Source organism: Microplitis mediator, chromosome 3 (genome assembly GCF_029852145.1).
Source record: "Microplitis mediator isolate UGA2020A chromosome 3, iyMicMedi2.1, whole genome shotgun sequence".
In the NCBI taxonomy this organism is placed as follows: domain Eukaryota; kingdom Metazoa; phylum Arthropoda; class Insecta; order Hymenoptera; family Braconidae; genus Microplitis; species Microplitis mediator.
The window spans coordinates 7031420-7048775 of NC_079971.1; the positions used below are offsets into that span (position 1 = coordinate 7031420).

The 17356-nt window shown below is 27.0% G+C and overlaps 3 protein-coding genes across 9 annotated transcripts in view; 2 read left to right on the plus strand and 1 right to left on the minus strand.

Annotated features, from left to right (window-relative positions):
* The first annotated feature begins 831 nt into the window (after nt 1-831).
* Nucleotides 832-10014, plus strand: LOC130666157 (PX domain-containing protein kinase-like protein). 4 transcript variants are annotated; one of them, XM_057466954.1, is made up of 6 exons: nt 832-1266; nt 1536-1821; nt 3430-4445; nt 4507-4660; nt 4738-4786; nt 6720-6776. In XM_057466954.1, exons 1-5 carry the CDS (start codon nt 1165-1167, stop codon nt 4752-4754), a joined length of 1575 nt encoding a protein of 524 aa, XP_057322937.1. In that variant the 5' UTR covers nt 832-1164; the 3' UTR covers nt 4755-4786; nt 6720-6776. The 4 variants fall into 4 exon arrangements, 3 of the variants coding, with proteins under 3 accessions (XP_057322937.1, XP_057322938.1, XP_057322936.1); XM_057466955.1 differs by having other exon boundaries at nt 4738-4782; XR_008989615.1 differs by having other exon boundaries at nt 4507-4786.
* A 188-nt stretch (nt 10015-10202) lies between these two features.
* Nucleotides 10203-15157, minus strand: LOC130666159 (tafazzin). The gene is made up of 5 exons (XM_057466958.1): nt 14855-15157; nt 12879-13007; nt 12308-12551; nt 11947-12201; nt 10203-10566 (listed from the first exon to the last, which is right to left on the minus strand). Exons 1-5 carry the CDS (start codon nt 15105-15107, stop codon nt 10527-10529), a joined length of 921 nt encoding a protein of 306 aa, XP_057322941.1. The 5' UTR covers nt 15108-15157; the 3' UTR covers nt 10203-10526.
* Nucleotides 15158-15354: 197 nt separating this feature from the next.
* The window catches only part of LOC130666156 (protein prickle-like), a 90530-nt gene continuing 88528 nt past the window's right edge, over nt 15355-17356 (plus strand). For 3 of the 4 annotated variants that reach the window (XM_057466945.1, XM_057466949.1, XM_057466944.1), the window contains exon 1: nt 15355-15560. The gene's annotated coding sequence lies outside the window, so the exon portion shown is untranslated. Of the gene's footprint in view, nt 15561-16243; nt 16328-17356 lie in introns of those variants that run through there. The other variant, XM_057466947.1, reaches the window with a different exon arrangement.

The following is a 17356-nucleotide window of genomic DNA, read 5'->3' on the forward strand; positions in this document are numbered from 1 at the left end:
TTTTGAATTTTTATTCCACCCGCACTTCATTCATTCATCCAAAAATTAAAAAAAACTCCCACTTGTCAGCAGGGTACAGAAGTTTGTGCTTAACAATAAGAATAAAAGAAACGAATTCGCCCAAATTTCTCTATATAAAAGTTACGATCGCGAGCAAATTCACGTGAATTAAATTAAGATATATTCAAATATCGAATGCCATAAAAGAATGTTGAAATTGAGATTGTGAAAAAAATATGCCAGTAAGACAACGAGCAAGACAATTGTCTTGCTGATTATCTTATTGACATATTTTTTTCACAACCTTAATTTCTACGGCTTTAATGATACTCTACATTTGAATATATCTTTTAGAAATTTCTTTGAAAAATTTGCGTTAATTTTTTTTCTTTTATTCTTATTGTTGAGCACAAACTTCCTTACCCTGCTTGTCAGTTACATTCACACAAAAAAATTTCTTTTAAGTAAGTAAATAAACCATTTTTTCAAAAAATTTAAAAAACCTTTCTGTCGTAATTCAAAAAATTTTATTTCACTCACAAGTAACTCGTTTACAAAATCAAAATTTTCTGACGTCTGCTACTTTCAGTTTCGTTTTTACCAGACCCAGATTTCAAATTTTTTAAAATAATTACTAATTAATTACCAATTAGTAATTAAAATAAAACCCAATTATGGACTTTGACATTTCTCTAGTATAAGAAATTAATAAACAAAAATTAATTTTTTCAATTTCAAATTTTCCCGCCTCTACTCGATGCTGATCAATCGGTAACACAGACAGCCACCACTGCAATGAAGATGTCATCAATTAAGTTGGCAAAACTGTCAAAGTAGTTATCAGTAATGCCAGTAATTACCGAGTGATGGAAGTGAAAAAAAAAAAAAACAAATAAATAAAATAAAAAGCTGATGAAAACTAAAAACTGTCAAGACTTTTACATCAATGCGACAGTAGTTATTTATTATTACAAAAAATATACAATCGTTGACAAGTAGTCGAATTATCCAACAACTGAAACAAAAATTCGGATACAGAAAAAAGTGTTTTGGTATTCATATGTTGCAATGAATCTCTGGTACGTAATTTATGGGGCCGCTAGAAAACTGGGATTATCGCAATCCGCCCCGCACGGGCTTTCATTATCAACTGATTGATGATCAATGGCTTTATTTGAGAAAAAACACACAAATAAAGTGTTGTTAGATGATACAGAAACATTGACGAGCGTAATTGAAAATGCAAGAACTATTGATGGTCATACGGTAGAGTAATTTTATTATTTATTTTCAAAATTTTAATTATATTTATTCAATGATCCGGAAGTTTGCAGACAATTAGTAATTTTCTGATTTTTTTTCACCAAATCAAATATAAAAAAACAAAAAATAAAAATATGCACATGTAGAAAATTTAAAAAACTACAGGTGCAATTTTTTTTTTTATAGTTTATCTTCTAAAAAAAAAATTCAAAAATAATTAGACGTCTGCTGACTCCAGTATCATATTTATTTATTTATTTATTTATTTATAGGAATACGTAATCAGAACACAGAGAGGTCCTTTACCCGAAAAATCGTGGCGTGTTAGCAGACGATACAATGATTTTGTACAACTCAATGGAGCACTTTCTGCATCGGGCTTGGACCTGCCTTTTCCACCTAAAAAAATTATTGGTAATATGGATGTAGAATTTATATCACAACGACAAATCGCCTTGCAAAATTACTTGAACGTCGTACTAATGAATCCCATATTAGCTTCGTCGTTGCCTATGAAGCATTTCCTTGATCCCAATAATTATGCCATTCCACTACATGGTAAGTAAAGTAAATTGTCTATTATTTAAATTCTTCATTATCCGTATCCATGCACTGCAAAAAATTATGATCCTCAAGTTGCCAAACAACTGACAATTTTTGAATTTTTATTCTACTGATTAATTACAGAAAAAAATAAAAATAAAATATGCACATGTAGAAAATTTAAAAAACTATAGGTGCAATTTTTAAAAATATTTTTTTCTTTATAATTTATCGTTTTTTAAGAATTCAAAAATTATTAGACGTCAGCGAAATTCAGTGTCATAAAAAATTATGAGTGTGAATGTAGCAGACGTCAAACAAATTTAAAATTATTAATAAATAGAGTAAATAATTAAAAAAAAAAATTTATAAAAAATGCACTTATTAATTTCAAAGTTTTTTAAAAAATTTTTAAATTAATTAAGGTAAAAGCCCCTAACCGGCTCAGTACCATTAGTGGCCCACTTTAACTGTTTCAGGCTTTTTTTTATAATTTTTATAAAAAAAAATTACAACTAAAAATATTATTATTGATAAATAATTATTTGTGACTCTAAATATATTAAAATATGATGTATCGAATTATTTTAAAATAGATTATAAATTTAAATTAAATGACTGTTTTCAAAATCGCGCAGAGCCGGGCATTTTTTACTTTAACGTTCATTCATTAGATTAAATTTAGGGTGCGTCAAATTTTTTAAGAATTGTTATAACCATATCTTATTAAATACATTTTTAAAATTCATGAAATTTTATATTATGAAAGAATAAAGTAGTATAATTTATAAATTATTTGTCCAAATCAATACACTTATCATAGTTTAATTGATATTGTCTTTGAGCGACTATAGGGCCATGTGTTGATCGAGTAATGGTACATCACAACTTTTAGTGAGCGACTATGGGTACACTCAAGGAGCTTATTTTAAAAAACAATAATAATTAATTATCTCTATTATTCTTCAAACTTAAATTTTATTCTAATCCTCGAAACTTCAAAAAATAACTATAAAAAAAAATATATGGTTTTTCATTTTATTTATTAATTTATATCGAGTGATATAATCTCACTCCAATGTAAAGTGAGCGGGTATAGGATCTTTTACCTTATTTACTCTATTTATTCATATTTTTAAATTTGTCTGATGTCTGCTATTTCACACTTATAAAAAATTGGGAGTGAATTCAAATCTTAATCAACTCCAAAAACTCCATCACTTGGAGTTGCAATTTTTTTTTTAAATTACTTTATATACGGAGTGAATTTGAAGTTTGTCTTTTCAGTGGAGTGACGTTAATTTTATTTAAATCTGCATTCACTCCGACTCGGAGTTTTAATATTTAAATAAACTCCGAACTTAACTCCGAGAGGATTTAATAAATGAACAGTCATCCGCTCTACATTTACCCGGGATTTAACCCGCGTTCACTCTCTCTCTATTCCAATTAATTAATTTATTCTCTAGTCCTATTTCCTACGAATTAATTATTATTTAAATTAATTTATTTAAGGACATTCTCAGACAATTCACCCCGACTTTTTTTGTAGACTTGTTATTTTATAAAAATATATTTTATAAATTAACGTATGTAAATTTAAAAAAACAATTAATTTTATAGAAATAGCATTGCAACAAGTGTCTTTAGCACTAAGAAGTGATGCCAATTTTGAAATCGGAAAGCCGATAGCGGATATGGGATGGAGGTTAAGGAAACACTATTACACTGTTAAAAATCGACAGAATGTAAAGCAGGAACTGCTTCTAGCTTGGGTGGAATTCGGACCCGACAAGCACTTGCATGACAGAGACATTCACGGTGTCTTCAAAAGTCTCGGAACTCTGAAGCATAATTGCATCGAGGGTATAGTTCATCAGCATGTGTCAGAAAACGGTGCCCTGACAATTAGAAATTTTTATAGCAACGGCACCTTGCGCGACGTTCTCTGTAATTCGAAACCAAAGCAACCGTTCATTAAAAAATACGGTAATCCAAAGCAGACAAAGTCACTGATAACATCGGAAATTGCAACGTACGCGTATCAGATTCTTGAGGCACTGAGTTATCTCGCTGAAAAAGGGCTGCCTTATGGACATTTACACACCGGAAATGTTCTTATCACACCAACAGGAGCTAAATTACTGGATATAGAAAATGGGTTATTAGGTTTACCAGCATTCTATCGCCCTTATGTCGTTCAACGGCGGAAACTCCATGCTACAACTCAAGTTGACGTCTATTCATTCGGTCATGTTTTGTATGAAATGGCTTTTGGTAGACCGCTTTTGGAGGCAACTTGCACTGACATTCCCTGCTGTGATGTTCACCTGAAAAATCTTTTGGAAGTGATACTTTCGCCTGAAGCACTGAAACAAGATCTTCCGACTATTCCTCGGCTTATAGAGCACCCGTTCTTTGAAAATCCAAGACGTGCTTCTGCGTTATCAGCGGGTAGTATTGAAAAGCCGCACTTTAAATTAAGTAGTCATCTTAAGGATGCTCTGTTGGAAGCAGCCAATAAGGCGGAGCAAAGACTGAGAGATGAACAGAAAGTTGTAAGGCATCAGAAGAGACTTGTGAAGGTCCAGGAATTGATGAGTTCGGAAGAGGAGATGAAAAAACGAAAACAAAAATTGGTAATTAAAATTATTATTTATTTATGTACATAGGTAATTTAATTTTGTGTATTTTTATTAGAAAAAAGAAACTAAGTTGGCTCAAGAACAACAATCGTCAAGCCAACATGCTACTGAAGTTAAACAAATCAATGGCAAAAGTCCGGAAAGGTCTGATAGTCCTACGAGTACATCCACGACAACTAGCGTTGGTACTTTTACGCCTCCGTCACACGGTAAATTTTTTACTAATTAATTGAGTAATTTATTTAGTTTCTAAATTTTATACATTATTTGGACTTTTACTAATCAGCTGGGCACAGAAGTTGATGGCGTTTGCGACGTTCGATGACTTAATGTAGGTCCGTCAAATAATTTTTGACGATAGTTATTTATTAACATTTGTGTTGTTTTTTCTTTCTTAGGTTTGCATGATTATTAATTAAAGACGTTCTTAGACAATATTCCCCACTTTTTAAAAGTATTCGATGACCAACTGTCTTGAAAGTATCAAAATTTTATCAATTAATTAAAAAAAAAATTAATGGATTAATTGAAAGAAGGGCAACGCAGTTACAATAGAGCTGAGATATAGATTTAAAAAAAAATTGTTTGCAGTTGATGTCAATTTGGAGTTAAGCAAAATTTGGAAAATAAATTTTAGCCTAAAAAATTGGACATTCAAATTTATAATTCAAGTTTTTAAATTTTGTGGGCTAAAATTTATTTACCGAATTTCGTTTGACTTCTAATTGATAATAATTGTAAGTAATTTTTTTTCAAATTTATATTATGGCGAGACCGTAACCACGTTGTCCTTTTTTCAATTAATACTTTGAGGGCGCAATCAGACACTGCCCTCGACTTTTTAAAAATTTTCAATGACTTCCTGTCATATGAGTACAGGGTGGCCACAAAGAAATGATTTCAAAATTCCCTGATATTTCCCGGTTTTCCAGTAAAGTTTTTCATATTTTTCCCTGATTTAGAAATTTTATTCGTATCATTTAGATATTCAAAGTTTTTGTTATATTTTCATTTTTAATAATTAAATTTGATAATTAAATCATGCGAGGAACCATAAAAAATGGCAATAAAATAAATTAATATTGCCTACTTTTGATTACTCGATGTTAAAAATGTATAAGTTGAAATATTTAATAAGAAATTTTATGATTTAAATAAATTCAAAATACACGGGTTACAAAAATTAAGGGACATTAAAAAAATTTCAAATTTTTTATTAATTTTCAACAGTTTGTAACTCAGAGGAAAATGTGCGTACAATAAAACCAAAAAGTCAAACTGTAGCTTCAAGTGTCTAGTTTTCTGATCTGGGTCTTTAAATTTTTTTATTATGCACGGTTCCGGAGCAATAAAAAATCAATCATAATTATCAACAAAAATTTATTGAAGCTCGAAGACCGTTTTTAAGACGACCAAAAATTTGGTAAATTTCTTTTTCGATAGTTTTCTTAGGATTACTCCGGAACCGCACATAATAAAAAAATTTAAAGACCTGATTAGAAAACTAGACACTTGAAGCTACAATTTGCCTTTTTTGTTATTGTCGTATGACCATTTTCCTTCGAGTTACAACCTGTTGAAAATCACTTTAAAATTTGAACTTTTTTTAATCTCCTTTAATTTTTATAACTAGTGTATAATTTAAAATTTTTTAAATTTTGAACTGTTACAATTTAATTCCCGGATACTTTCCAAAATTTCCTGACATTTCCATGATATTTCCCGGTTGCATTAAATTTCCTTCCCCGGTTCGTGGCCACTCTGGAGTATCAAAATTTTATTAATTGATTTAAAAATAATTAATGCATTAATTGAAACAAAGACAATTTTGTTAAAATATAGATTTTTTAAAAATTACTTACAATTGTCATCAATTAGAAGTCAAACGAAATTTAGCAAATAAATTTTAGTCCAAAAAATTTTGATTCGAAAATTGACATCAAGATTATACTGAAATTTTCCAAATTTCGTTTAAATCCTAATTGATGTCAACTGTAAATAATTTCATTTTTCAAATCTATCTCCGCAAAATTGCAACTCGTCCTTTTTTCAATTAATGCTTGAGTTTTTTTTTGTTAAACCGGGTTGTCATTGAATATTTTCAAAAAGTAAGAGGGAGTGGTAGTGTCGAAGATTATCCTTAATTAATTAATAAAATTTTACGACGATAAAAAGTGGGGAGGGGGGTCAGTTATACATAAATAATTTTTGTTTAAAGATAAATTTAGATATTAATAATAAGTAATAATTGTGATATTTAATTTATAGGTTTTACGAAAATATCAAGCAACACAACGTCCGTAAAAAATAATGAAAAAAACAATGTGCCATTCACGGAAGCATCTAGTGGTGCTGTAGATACACCAAGTTCAGGTGCGAATGATCGGTCTGCCTTATTAGGCAGTATATGTAACTTTAACAAATCTAAATTACGTAAAATTACTAATGGAAATAATTAGCATTTTAATAATTTAACGGCTATACTGTATATAAATATATATGATTACAATAATAGTGAAGGCTAAATTTAGTTGCCTAGCCACTGAAGTCAAGTCTTGTCACTTTAAATATACATAGAAATACTTTCTTCTTCTCTTTATAAAAGTAAATCCAAAAAATATGTACCTATAATAATAATTAACGTAATAGCTTTCACTATTAAAATTATAAAATAGTTCATTTTATCATATAGTAAATATGCCAATGATCGTTATTATAAATATAAATTTTTGCATCGGGTGGGAGAAGGTGTAGCTCGTAGTGGGGGTCGAAATTCAGGGGAAGTTCCGAGTTAATGGAGTTCGACTGTACAACTAAATTTTGAGATCCGTTTTTTCCGTGTAGAGTTAATTGATTTGATGTTGATTGATTTATTTGATTTTTAGTTTAAGGCCATTCTCAGACCCCTCCCCCCACTTTTTAAAAGTATTCAATGACTTAATTATAATGACCGTATTAAAATTTTGATTATAATTTTTAAAAAATTATTCACAGTTTACATCAATTAGAAGTTAAACAAAATTTGGAAAATAAATTTCAGTAGAATCTTCACGTCTATTTTCGAATTTTGAATGTCAAATTTTTTAAGCTAAAATTTATTTACTTAATATCGTTTTACTCCTGGTTGATGACAACTGTGAGAAATTTTTTTAAAAAACTGTCTCGGTGAAATTGTGATTTTTTCAATTCATACTTGAATTTTTTTGAAATTAATTAATTAAGGTCATTGAATATTTTTAAAAAGTGGGGGCACTATCTGAGGATGGCCTTAAAATGTTATACCCATTATATTGGGAGATTTGATAACCAAAAGAAAATAAGATTATTATTTTTGTTGTTAATAATTTAAGAAGAGAATTCCGATAAATAATATATACAATAGAGTGGTCGTTAAAAATTAAATTTTCTCAGGCGCCCTATAAAAAGCTTCTTTTTAGTGAAAAAATACGTGGGGAATTTGGTTTTTCCGTTTTAAGTAAAAAGAACACGTGCCGAAGGAGAAATCCAAGTTCATTTTTCGATACAAACGCGGTTTTTCTTAAATATCTCATGAAATATGCAGATTAACGGAAAAAACTATAGAAACAATTTTGTAGGAAATCAAATTCTTGACAAAAAAGGTCCTGTTCATTTTTTTTATTGAACGTGTATTTATGGAGATATTTTAAAAAAACTTTCTTAGATCTTATCAATTGGGCATTTTAAGGATAACGAATGTTAAAAATGAAGTTTTTTCTTAAATATAAACAACTTCGTAACTCGTAACATCAATTATCAATGCTTGTTACAGTTTGTATATACTTAGAAAAATGTTATTATCAAAATTTGTAATCCTTAAAACGCTCAATTCATCAGATCTAAAAAAAGTTTTTTTTTTAAATATCTTCATAAATACACATTTTATTAAAAAAATGCACATGACCTTTTTTGTCAAGAATTTAATTTCCTACAAAATTGTTCCTATGATTTTTTCTTTTAATCTCCATATTTCATAAGGTATTTAAAAAAAAAAGCGATGGTATCGAAAAATTAACTCTGGCACGTGTTCTTTTTACTTAAAACGAAAAAACCAAATTCCCCACGTAACAGAAGTTTATTATGGGGTGTCTGAGAAAATTTAATTTTTAACGACCACCCTAATATACAATAATAATTATTTAAGGTGTTTACGAACTGTAATTGTACTATCGCCGGTTGCTAGTCGTCCGCTAAACGGGTGAATAATAAATATCCATTTTTCCGATAATCGGACCATTCATTTTTTTATCTCGACCGATAATCGGATGATTAATTTGTTTTACTCGATATAAATATTTTCTATTCGTCTGATAAAAAAATAAAAATAAAATAATCGTAAGTTATTTGTTTGATTATCGTATTATCGTATGAATAAAATAAATTAATCGTCCGATCATAAGACGAATAAATATTTATCATTCATACGATTAGCGGCTTAGACGCAGTAAAAATTATCATGTTATCATTTATTTTACACAGATAAGTTTTTAGTACGTCATGTTTTTCGTTTTTCAACGTCATGATATTTTTACAAAATAGTAAAATTCTCAGAAATGAATATGCATGTTTTTAAATTTGTTATTTAAAGTGTTGAAAAATATTTATTTTTATGAATATTTTTCATTACTTATAACTTGAAAATTTTCAGTTTTATTTTGAGTTCCATAAAATTTTTTTAAATCCCATAATTTTATTTAAAAACTAAAAAAAATTATATGGCTTTAATTTAATAAGAATAATTTTTCGGCCAATTTTCAGTCTCTTTCAATAAAATTTTACTGTAAAAAATTAGCGGAGTAAATCTGGAGTAAATGCGGAGCACGTGACTGTTTATTTATTTAATCCTCGCGTAAAAATTACTCCAATGAGGGTATGATTTAAAATTGAAATTCCAGGATAGAGTGAAATTATGATCCTGAAGTTAACAGACAATTAATAATTTTAGGATTTTTTTTTACAAGAAATTTATGAGAAAATAAAAAACTAAAAAAATGCACATGTAGAAAATTTAAATAACTATACGTGCAATTTTTCAAAATATTTTTTTTTTAATTATTTATATTTAAAAAAAAAATCCAAAAATTATTTGACGTCGGCTAACTTCAGTATCATAGTGAAATTCACTCCTAAAAAAAGTTCAGTTTAATTTCAAAATTCGGAATTGGAGTGAATGCGGATTGAAATGAAATCTAGTTCACTCTGAATTTACTCCGCTCAAAAAAATTCTCTATTTACTCCATATGCGGAGTGATTTTTTATAAAACTCCGAGTGACAGATTGAATTAAAATCCGTAATCACTCCTAATTTTTTACAGTGTACAGTTTCGGCCAAATATTTTTGCCAGATATTTATAAATAATGTTCCCATTAATATTAAAAAATGTTATGTTTCATAAAATATTATTTATATATATTTAGATAATAAATATAACAACACAATTAGATCTCGTAAACATCGTAAATAAGAATAAATCTAATATATATATAAAATATGTATTTATTATATATTCAATCCATGAACATTAAAAAATATACATATATATATGTGTATATAGATGTATAAAATTTATCTACTTTATTTATTATAATTGGAAGCATTTTAAATGGTCTATTATTTATAAAAATGAATGTATATAATCAAAAAGCAGTAAATAAATTTTATTTTAGGCTTAATAACTTTTTTTTATACCCAAAAATATACACGATGTGATGTTATTTACAGGATAAAAACAAATAATTGATATGTCAATGTAATATAACTACTATAGCTAAATAGGTTAATGAGTAAGACTTACGCATGATTAAAAAGTATGTCATGTAATTTTATGACGCGTTTAATTTCATTTATGCTATATCATGTTTTTTAAAAATATTTTTGAATAATTTTTCGTTATACTAAAGTTCGCATTAAAAAAAAAAAATAAATAAATAAATTTATTCTATTGTAATTTCAAATTGCCGAGCACTTATAAAAACGACTTGTTTATATTGTCGACCTTGTTATTTAAATTACATGAAATTGATTAAAATTGAATACTAGGTTGAGTTATGGCAACGTCAAAGTTTAACATGCAATTCTTCGGTTTTTATTTTTAATCTAAAAATAAATATAAATAGTTAATTGTTGTAAGTAAATTAAAACATAATAGGGGTGAGCGAATAGTTTGAACTTTTGCACGAATTATTCGTATTGAATTGAATCGAACTTTAAATCGAATAGTTCAAGCTTTTGAATAATTTATTAGACTGAAGTTAGCCGACGTCTAATAATTTTTGAATTTTTTAAAAACGATAAATTGGAAAAAAAAAAAATATTTAAAAAAATTGCACCTATACTTTTTTCAATTTTCTAAATGTTCATATTTTTAGTTTTTTTTTTTTTTTTTTTTTTTTTTTGTCAATTAGTGTTGAAAATAAAATTCAAAAATTTTTGTCTGTTAACTTCAGGATCATGAATAATTTGAAATTTTTGAATTATTCGTAAATTCTGGAAAAATTCAAAAATTTTATTATGAACTATTTAAAATTCTAATATTTTTTTCAATAATTCAAATTTTTGTCTGAGATAATTTGAGCTCAGACACGAATCTACGAAATTTTTTTTTTTTACTTTAAAAATTATTGATTCTGAAGTTAACAGACAACTAAAAATTTTCCGATTTTTTTTACAACAAATCGATTACAAAAAAATAGAAACTAAAAATATGTACATGTAGAAAATTTAAAAAACTATGGGTGCAATTTTTTAAAATGTTTTTTTTTTTTTATTATTTATCTTTTTACAAAAAATTCAAAAATTATTAGATGGCGAACTTTAGTATCGTTTTTTTTTAATCATTTCCCAAGTAGCACACATGCCTTGAGACATTTACGGTAAACGGTGATATCTATAAGACATCAGTTTTTAGGCTGTTTTTTGATATATCGATAAACCAACATGTTGACAAAACGATCAGAAATTTATGTCACCGAAAAAATATCTAAAGAGACTTGACACAAATGACGACAGTAAATTACAGATAGTGGTATAATATCTCATCTAAACGATTTTTTAATTGACATGATCTTATTAAGACAAGAAAAACAACATAAATTTTCTATGTCTTCTAGGACCAACATCCGCATGTCATTTATACCAAAAAAGTGACTTTCAGACAAAAAAAAATTTGTTATCCTTTTAAAAGATATCTCAAAGTTGTCTGTGTGTTACTTGGGTTAAGTTAAAAAAAAAAAACTAAAAATATGCACATGTAGAAAATTTAAAAAACTAAAAGTGCAATTTTTCAAAATATTTTTTTTTTTATAATTTATCATTTAAAAAAAATTACTAGACGTCAGCCAACTTCAGTATCATAAAAATTAAATTCTCAATTTAAGAAAAGAATTTAAAAGCTGATCTGAATTTTCTTAATTCGAAAATTTTTTCATCATTTTTGATTACGATTCGCACACCCCTAATAAAAGTTACACATTTTACCTGAGAATTTCAGCATCAATACGATCAGTAATGACTTTCCTTGCTTGCACTTCATCAGCATTAGATGCCCGTAATTCCGCTAATAATTCACTAAAGTCTATTGGCTCTCCGTAACTAATGGTAACCTTTTTATTAAACTTAATGATGTAAGGCGGTTCATTGGGTAATACATCATCCATTCCTACATGATAAATTGGCACGACAATAGGTGTGATAGGTGATTCAAGTATTAGTCTTCCTATTCCCCATTTTAACCTGTGAATTGAATCTGCTGATTGATATTTTAAAATTAAATTATCGCCTATAAATTTTTAACTCATGTTAAATCAAATTACAAGCCATTTGTATCATTTATTCGAACCTTATGTGTTCCTTTATCATATTTACTTTTCCCTCTGGGAAAACATGGATCCAGTCACCGCAGCCTAATTTTTCTATACAAAAATTTATGGCTTCTTGATAGACTCCATCGCCTCTGACTATCGGTATGCACTTTCCTAACATAAAAAAATACGAATGCCACGAGTTTGTAAAACAAATATCGTGTGCTGCCAGTGACCATCTCATTGTCCGCCTTTTCAGTACATGCCGAAAATCCAGAGTTGCTGTAATAAAAAAAAAGAAGAAAAAAAGACAAAATTAATTATTGTAGAAATGACAATAAAATAAAATGCCGAAGATTTTTTGACACGGTAATGAGTTTTTTTCACAGACTTATCAAGTATTTGATATCACAGAATGACATTACAGTCAAGCTCACCCTGTGTCACAAAACTATAAAGTTTATATATAGTCGCTGAACAGTTAATAATCACTTAAGTGATTGATTGCACTGGTTGCTCGGCAAGTAGTGCCATAAATAATCAACAATATAAGTAGCAAGAAGTAAGCAGCACTTGACTAAGTGTCTGGCGAACCAGACGTAAACCCACCCCATATGCCAGGATCATCAAAGCAGCTATGATGATTGGAGACTGTTATGAGTGGGACATTCCGTGGCCTCTTGTCCAACGCATTTGTGAGAATGTGTCCGTTATAAACTGTCGTCTTATTGAGCCAATCTGCAATTTTTTAAATTATTAAGTTACAATGGGTGTGAATGTAACTGACGATTTTTATTTTTTAATTTTATAATCAAGTAACACACAGAGAACTTTAAGATGTCTTTTAAAAGGTTGACAAATGTTTTTTTGGCATAAATAAGACATGTGGATGTTGGTCCTAGAAGACATAGAAAATTTGTTGTTTTTCTTGTCTTAATGAGGACATGTCAATTAAAAAATCGTTTAGATGAGATATTTTACCACTATCTGTAATTTACTGTCGTCATTTGTGTCAAGTCTTTTTAGATATTTTTTCGGTGACATAAATTTCTGATCGTTTTGTCAACATGTTGGTTTATCGATATATCAAAAAACAGCCTAAATATTGATATCTTATAGATGTCACAAAGGCAAGTGTGCTACTTGGGAATAAATAAAATTTGAGTAGAATGAAAATTTAAAAATGCGTATTTAGAAAATAGAAAAATCAGTACGCGCATTTTTTTAAATTTCATTATTTTGAATCTATAAACTGTCTGATATTTTTTACTTTCACTCATTTTCATTTTTGAAAGAAATTTTTCATAAAATTTGAGTGCAAGTAAATAATAATGAGTTTAAATATAACTGACAATTGTCAATTTTTGAATAAATAAATAAAATTTTAGTAGAATAAAAATTTTAAAAATGATCCTGAAGTTAACAGAGAATTATTAATTTTCGGATTTTTTTTTCAACAAATTGATTACTAAAAAAACAAAAAAATAAAAATATGTACATATAGAAAATTTAAAAAACTACAGGTGCAATTTTTTCAAATATTTTTTTTTTTACAGTTTATCGTCTAAAAAAAATTCAAAGTTTATTAGAAGTCTGCTAACTTCAGTATCATATTTTAAAAAGCGTACTTGGAAAATAGAAAATTCAGTACGCGCATTTTTTTTAATTTCATTATTTTGAATTTATAAATTCTCTGGTATTTTTTACTTTCACTCATTTTCATTTTTTAAAAAAAAATTTTTAATAAAATTTGAGTGCAAGTAAATAATAATGAGTTTAAATGTAACTGACAACTGTCAATTTTTTAATAAATAAATAAAATTTGAGTAGAATAAAAATTTTAAAATGCGTACTTGGAAAATAGAAAAATCAGTGCGCGCATTTTTTTAAATTTCATTATTTTGAATTTATAAACTGTCTCATATTTGTTACTTTTACACCCATTTTTATTAAAAAAAAAACTAAGTTTTTAATAAAATTTGAATGCAAGTGAATAATAATGAGTGTGAATGTGAGCTGACAATTGGAAATTATTTAAATTTTTGAATAAATAAATAAAAATTTAATAATTCGTATTTAGAAAATTTTAAAATCAGTACGGGCATTTTTTAAAATTTCATTACTTTAATTTATTTATTTAAAATTAATAAATTTTCTCATATCTTTTACTTTCACTCAGTTTAATTTTTGATATAAATTTTTAATAAAATTTGAGTGCAAGTGGACAATAATGAGCGTAAATGTAACTGACAATTGTCAATTTTTAAATAAACAAATAAAATATGAGTAGAATAAAAATTTAAAAATGCGTATTTTAAAAATTTTTAAATCAGCGCGCGCATTTTTTAAATTTTATTATTTTAGTTTATTAATTTATTTACTATAAATTTAAAGATTGTCTCATATCTGCTACATTCACACTCGTAATTATAAACCATGAATTTAAAAAACTTTACTAAGGTTATATTTACATCAAACATCATTTCGTTCAAGTTTTTTTAAAAATGAAATTAATAGGAAACTTAGAATTAATTTGCTATAAAAATAATTTAAATTTCTAATAAAAATGAATAATATTTACTTACTGATTATTATTTTCGAAACAATTCCTACTGCAGCAAAGGTAAGGGTACTTGCAAAATTCCATAGCTTGGTTGGACTTTTTAACTTTGGTATAATCCACTTAATGTCGTAGACCATCGTGCGTTTGCTGCTGTATGCACAGAATAACAAAAATGAAAATGTTCGACGTTTTCTAGCGAACGCAGCGGCCTTGCTTGGAAAATTGCCCCTGAAAAAAACGTCTACTCTTTCGTAATTCGAGTCAGCCATCGTCATACCATTTGTCGTGGTGACCAGTCGAAACCACTGCTTGTCACGTGGTGGCTCCTTCTTCTTCGTTCTACAGTTAATAGAATCGAGTACTTACGGAAGTTTACGATCATCACCGAACTATTCGAAAATATATAGTCAGTTGAGTTACTCGTTTGTTTCGTGGTCTACTTTTTTTAATTTAATAGAATATGTAAATAAATATGACTGTAATGTAGCAGACGAGACAATTTATAAATTTTAAGTAAATAAATTAATTAACTAAAATAATGAAATTTTGAAAAATGCGCGCACTAATTTTTCAAATATTTAAATACGAGTTTATTAGTTTTTATTCTACTTGAAACAATTGCCGATTGTCGGCCAAGTTCACGCTGATAAATAAATATATGTCAGTATTAGTTTTAAATTTATGCAGTGGTCTTGTAACTTAGAGTTATTACTTAAAATTTATTACAGGTAATTAAATAAATATGTAGAAATTATCTAAGCACAAATTTTTATTTATGTGTGCGAATGTCTGACGGTCATTTTTTAAAATTTTTGAATAAATAAATAAAATGTTTGTAGGATAGAAATCTAAAAATTCGTATTCAGATAATTGACAAATCAGTACGCGCATGTTTTTAAATTTCATTATTTAAATTTATTTATTAAAATTTTTAAATTGTCTCGTATTTGTTACTTTTACTCATTTTCATTTTTTAAAAAAAAAGTTTTTATAAAATCAGAGTGCAAGTAAATAATAATGAGTGTGAACGTGAGCAGACAATTTCGAATATTAAAAAAATTTTTGAATAAAGAATTAAAATGCAAGTAGAATTAAAATGCAAGTAGAATAAAAATTAAAAAAAAAATTCGTATCTAGACAATTGACAAATCAATACGCGCATTTTTTTAAATTTCATTACTTTAATTAATTAATTTATTTAAAATTTAAAAATTGTCTCATCTGTTACTTTTGCATGAGTAAGAATGTAGCAGACATCAGACAATTTTTAAATTATAAATAAATAATTAAACAAATAAAATTTATAACGAACACACTTATTAATTTTATAATTTTCTAAATGCGCATTTTTTTTAAATTCAGTTTTATTAATTATTTACTCTATTTGTTAATAGTTTTAAATTTGTCTGATGTCTGCTACATTCACTCACTTTTATTTTAAAAAAAAGCTTGAATACAAATGAGTGATAACAAAAAAGTAAATATTAAATATCAGGTAATAATGCAAAGTAATGAAGTCTTAAATAAATAGCTTTGAATATTTTGAAATATTTAAACATATATTCGCAGCAAGATTCTGAAAGTAGGAGTCATTAAGTAAATTATTCGTTTTAGGGACAAGATTTTTGCCTCACTTTTTAAATGAGTTGTTCAAATTTTTGATATGACGGCGAAAATATTGGTCTTATTAAAAAAGTTTTCGAACAAAAGTTGTAGGAAATTTAATTTTATTAAAAAATGTCTTATGATTTTCTTATACGATCAATATTTTCACCGTAATTCAAAAATTAAGACTCATGATGAATAATTCAAAATTTGATCAATTATGAAAATCTTAATTTTGAAATTACGGCTTTCTTATTAGTCCTAAGAAAAAATTATAAGAGACATTTTTTTAGAAAATTAAATTTCTTACGATTTTTGTTTGAAAAATTTTTTAATAAGACCAATATTTTCCCCGTAATATAAAAAATTTCACACCACTAAGTATTAATTATTTTTAAATTAACGCAAAAATTATGGCCCTATTCATTTCCAATAAAAAAAGTTGATACTGAGTGAAAAATTTTAAAAAATGTATCTGAAAAATCTCAAAAAATATTCTCGTATATATTTTTTAAAAATGAGTGTGAATGTAACTGACAATTGTCAATTTTTTAATTTTTGAATGGACAAATAAAATTTGAGTCGAGTAAAAATTTGAAAATGTGTATTTCAAAAATTTAAAAATCAGCGCGCGCATTTCTTTCAGATTCATTACTTTAATTTATTTATTTAAAATTTATAAATTCTCATATTTGTTACTTTCATTCATTTTCAACAAACAAAGTAAATACCGAGTCAAAAATTTTACAAAATCTATCTGAATAATCTTCAAAAATATCTTGTATATATTTTTCAAAATTTTTTCTTACCCTTAACTTGGTAATTAAACCACTAAAATTGTCAGCTGTCGTCTACTTTCAGCTCCACATTCTCAGTGCATCTTTTGTATCTTATTGTAGTACAAGTGCCCTAATATAAA

Bases quoted from the DNA above. Each gene is read 5' to 3' on its own strand.
- LOC130666157 (XM_057466953.1), top strand. From the start codon at position 1,165: ATGGCTTTATTTGAGAAAAAACACACAAATAAAGTGTTGTTAGATGAT. The intron at 1,267-1,535 runs GTAGAGTAATTT...ATTTATTTATAG, and splicing joins GAACTATTGATGGTCATACG to GAATACGTAATCAGAACACA. The intron at 4,661-6,719 runs GTAAATTTTTTA...TTTAATTTATAG, and splicing joins TTTTACGCCTCCGTCACACG to GTTTTACGAAAATATCAAGC.
- LOC130666159 (XM_057466958.1), bottom strand. From the start codon at position 15,107: ATGACGATGGCTGACTCGAATTACGAAAGAGTAGACGTTTTTTTCAGG. The intron at 12,552-12,878 runs GTGGGTTTACGT...TTTTTATTACAG, and splicing joins TGATGATCCTGGCATATGGG to CAACTCTGGATTTTCGGCAT. The intron at 10,567-11,946 runs GTAAAATGTGTA...ATTTATTTTTAG, and splicing joins ATTGATGCTGAAATTCTCAG to ATTAAAAATAAAAACCGAAG.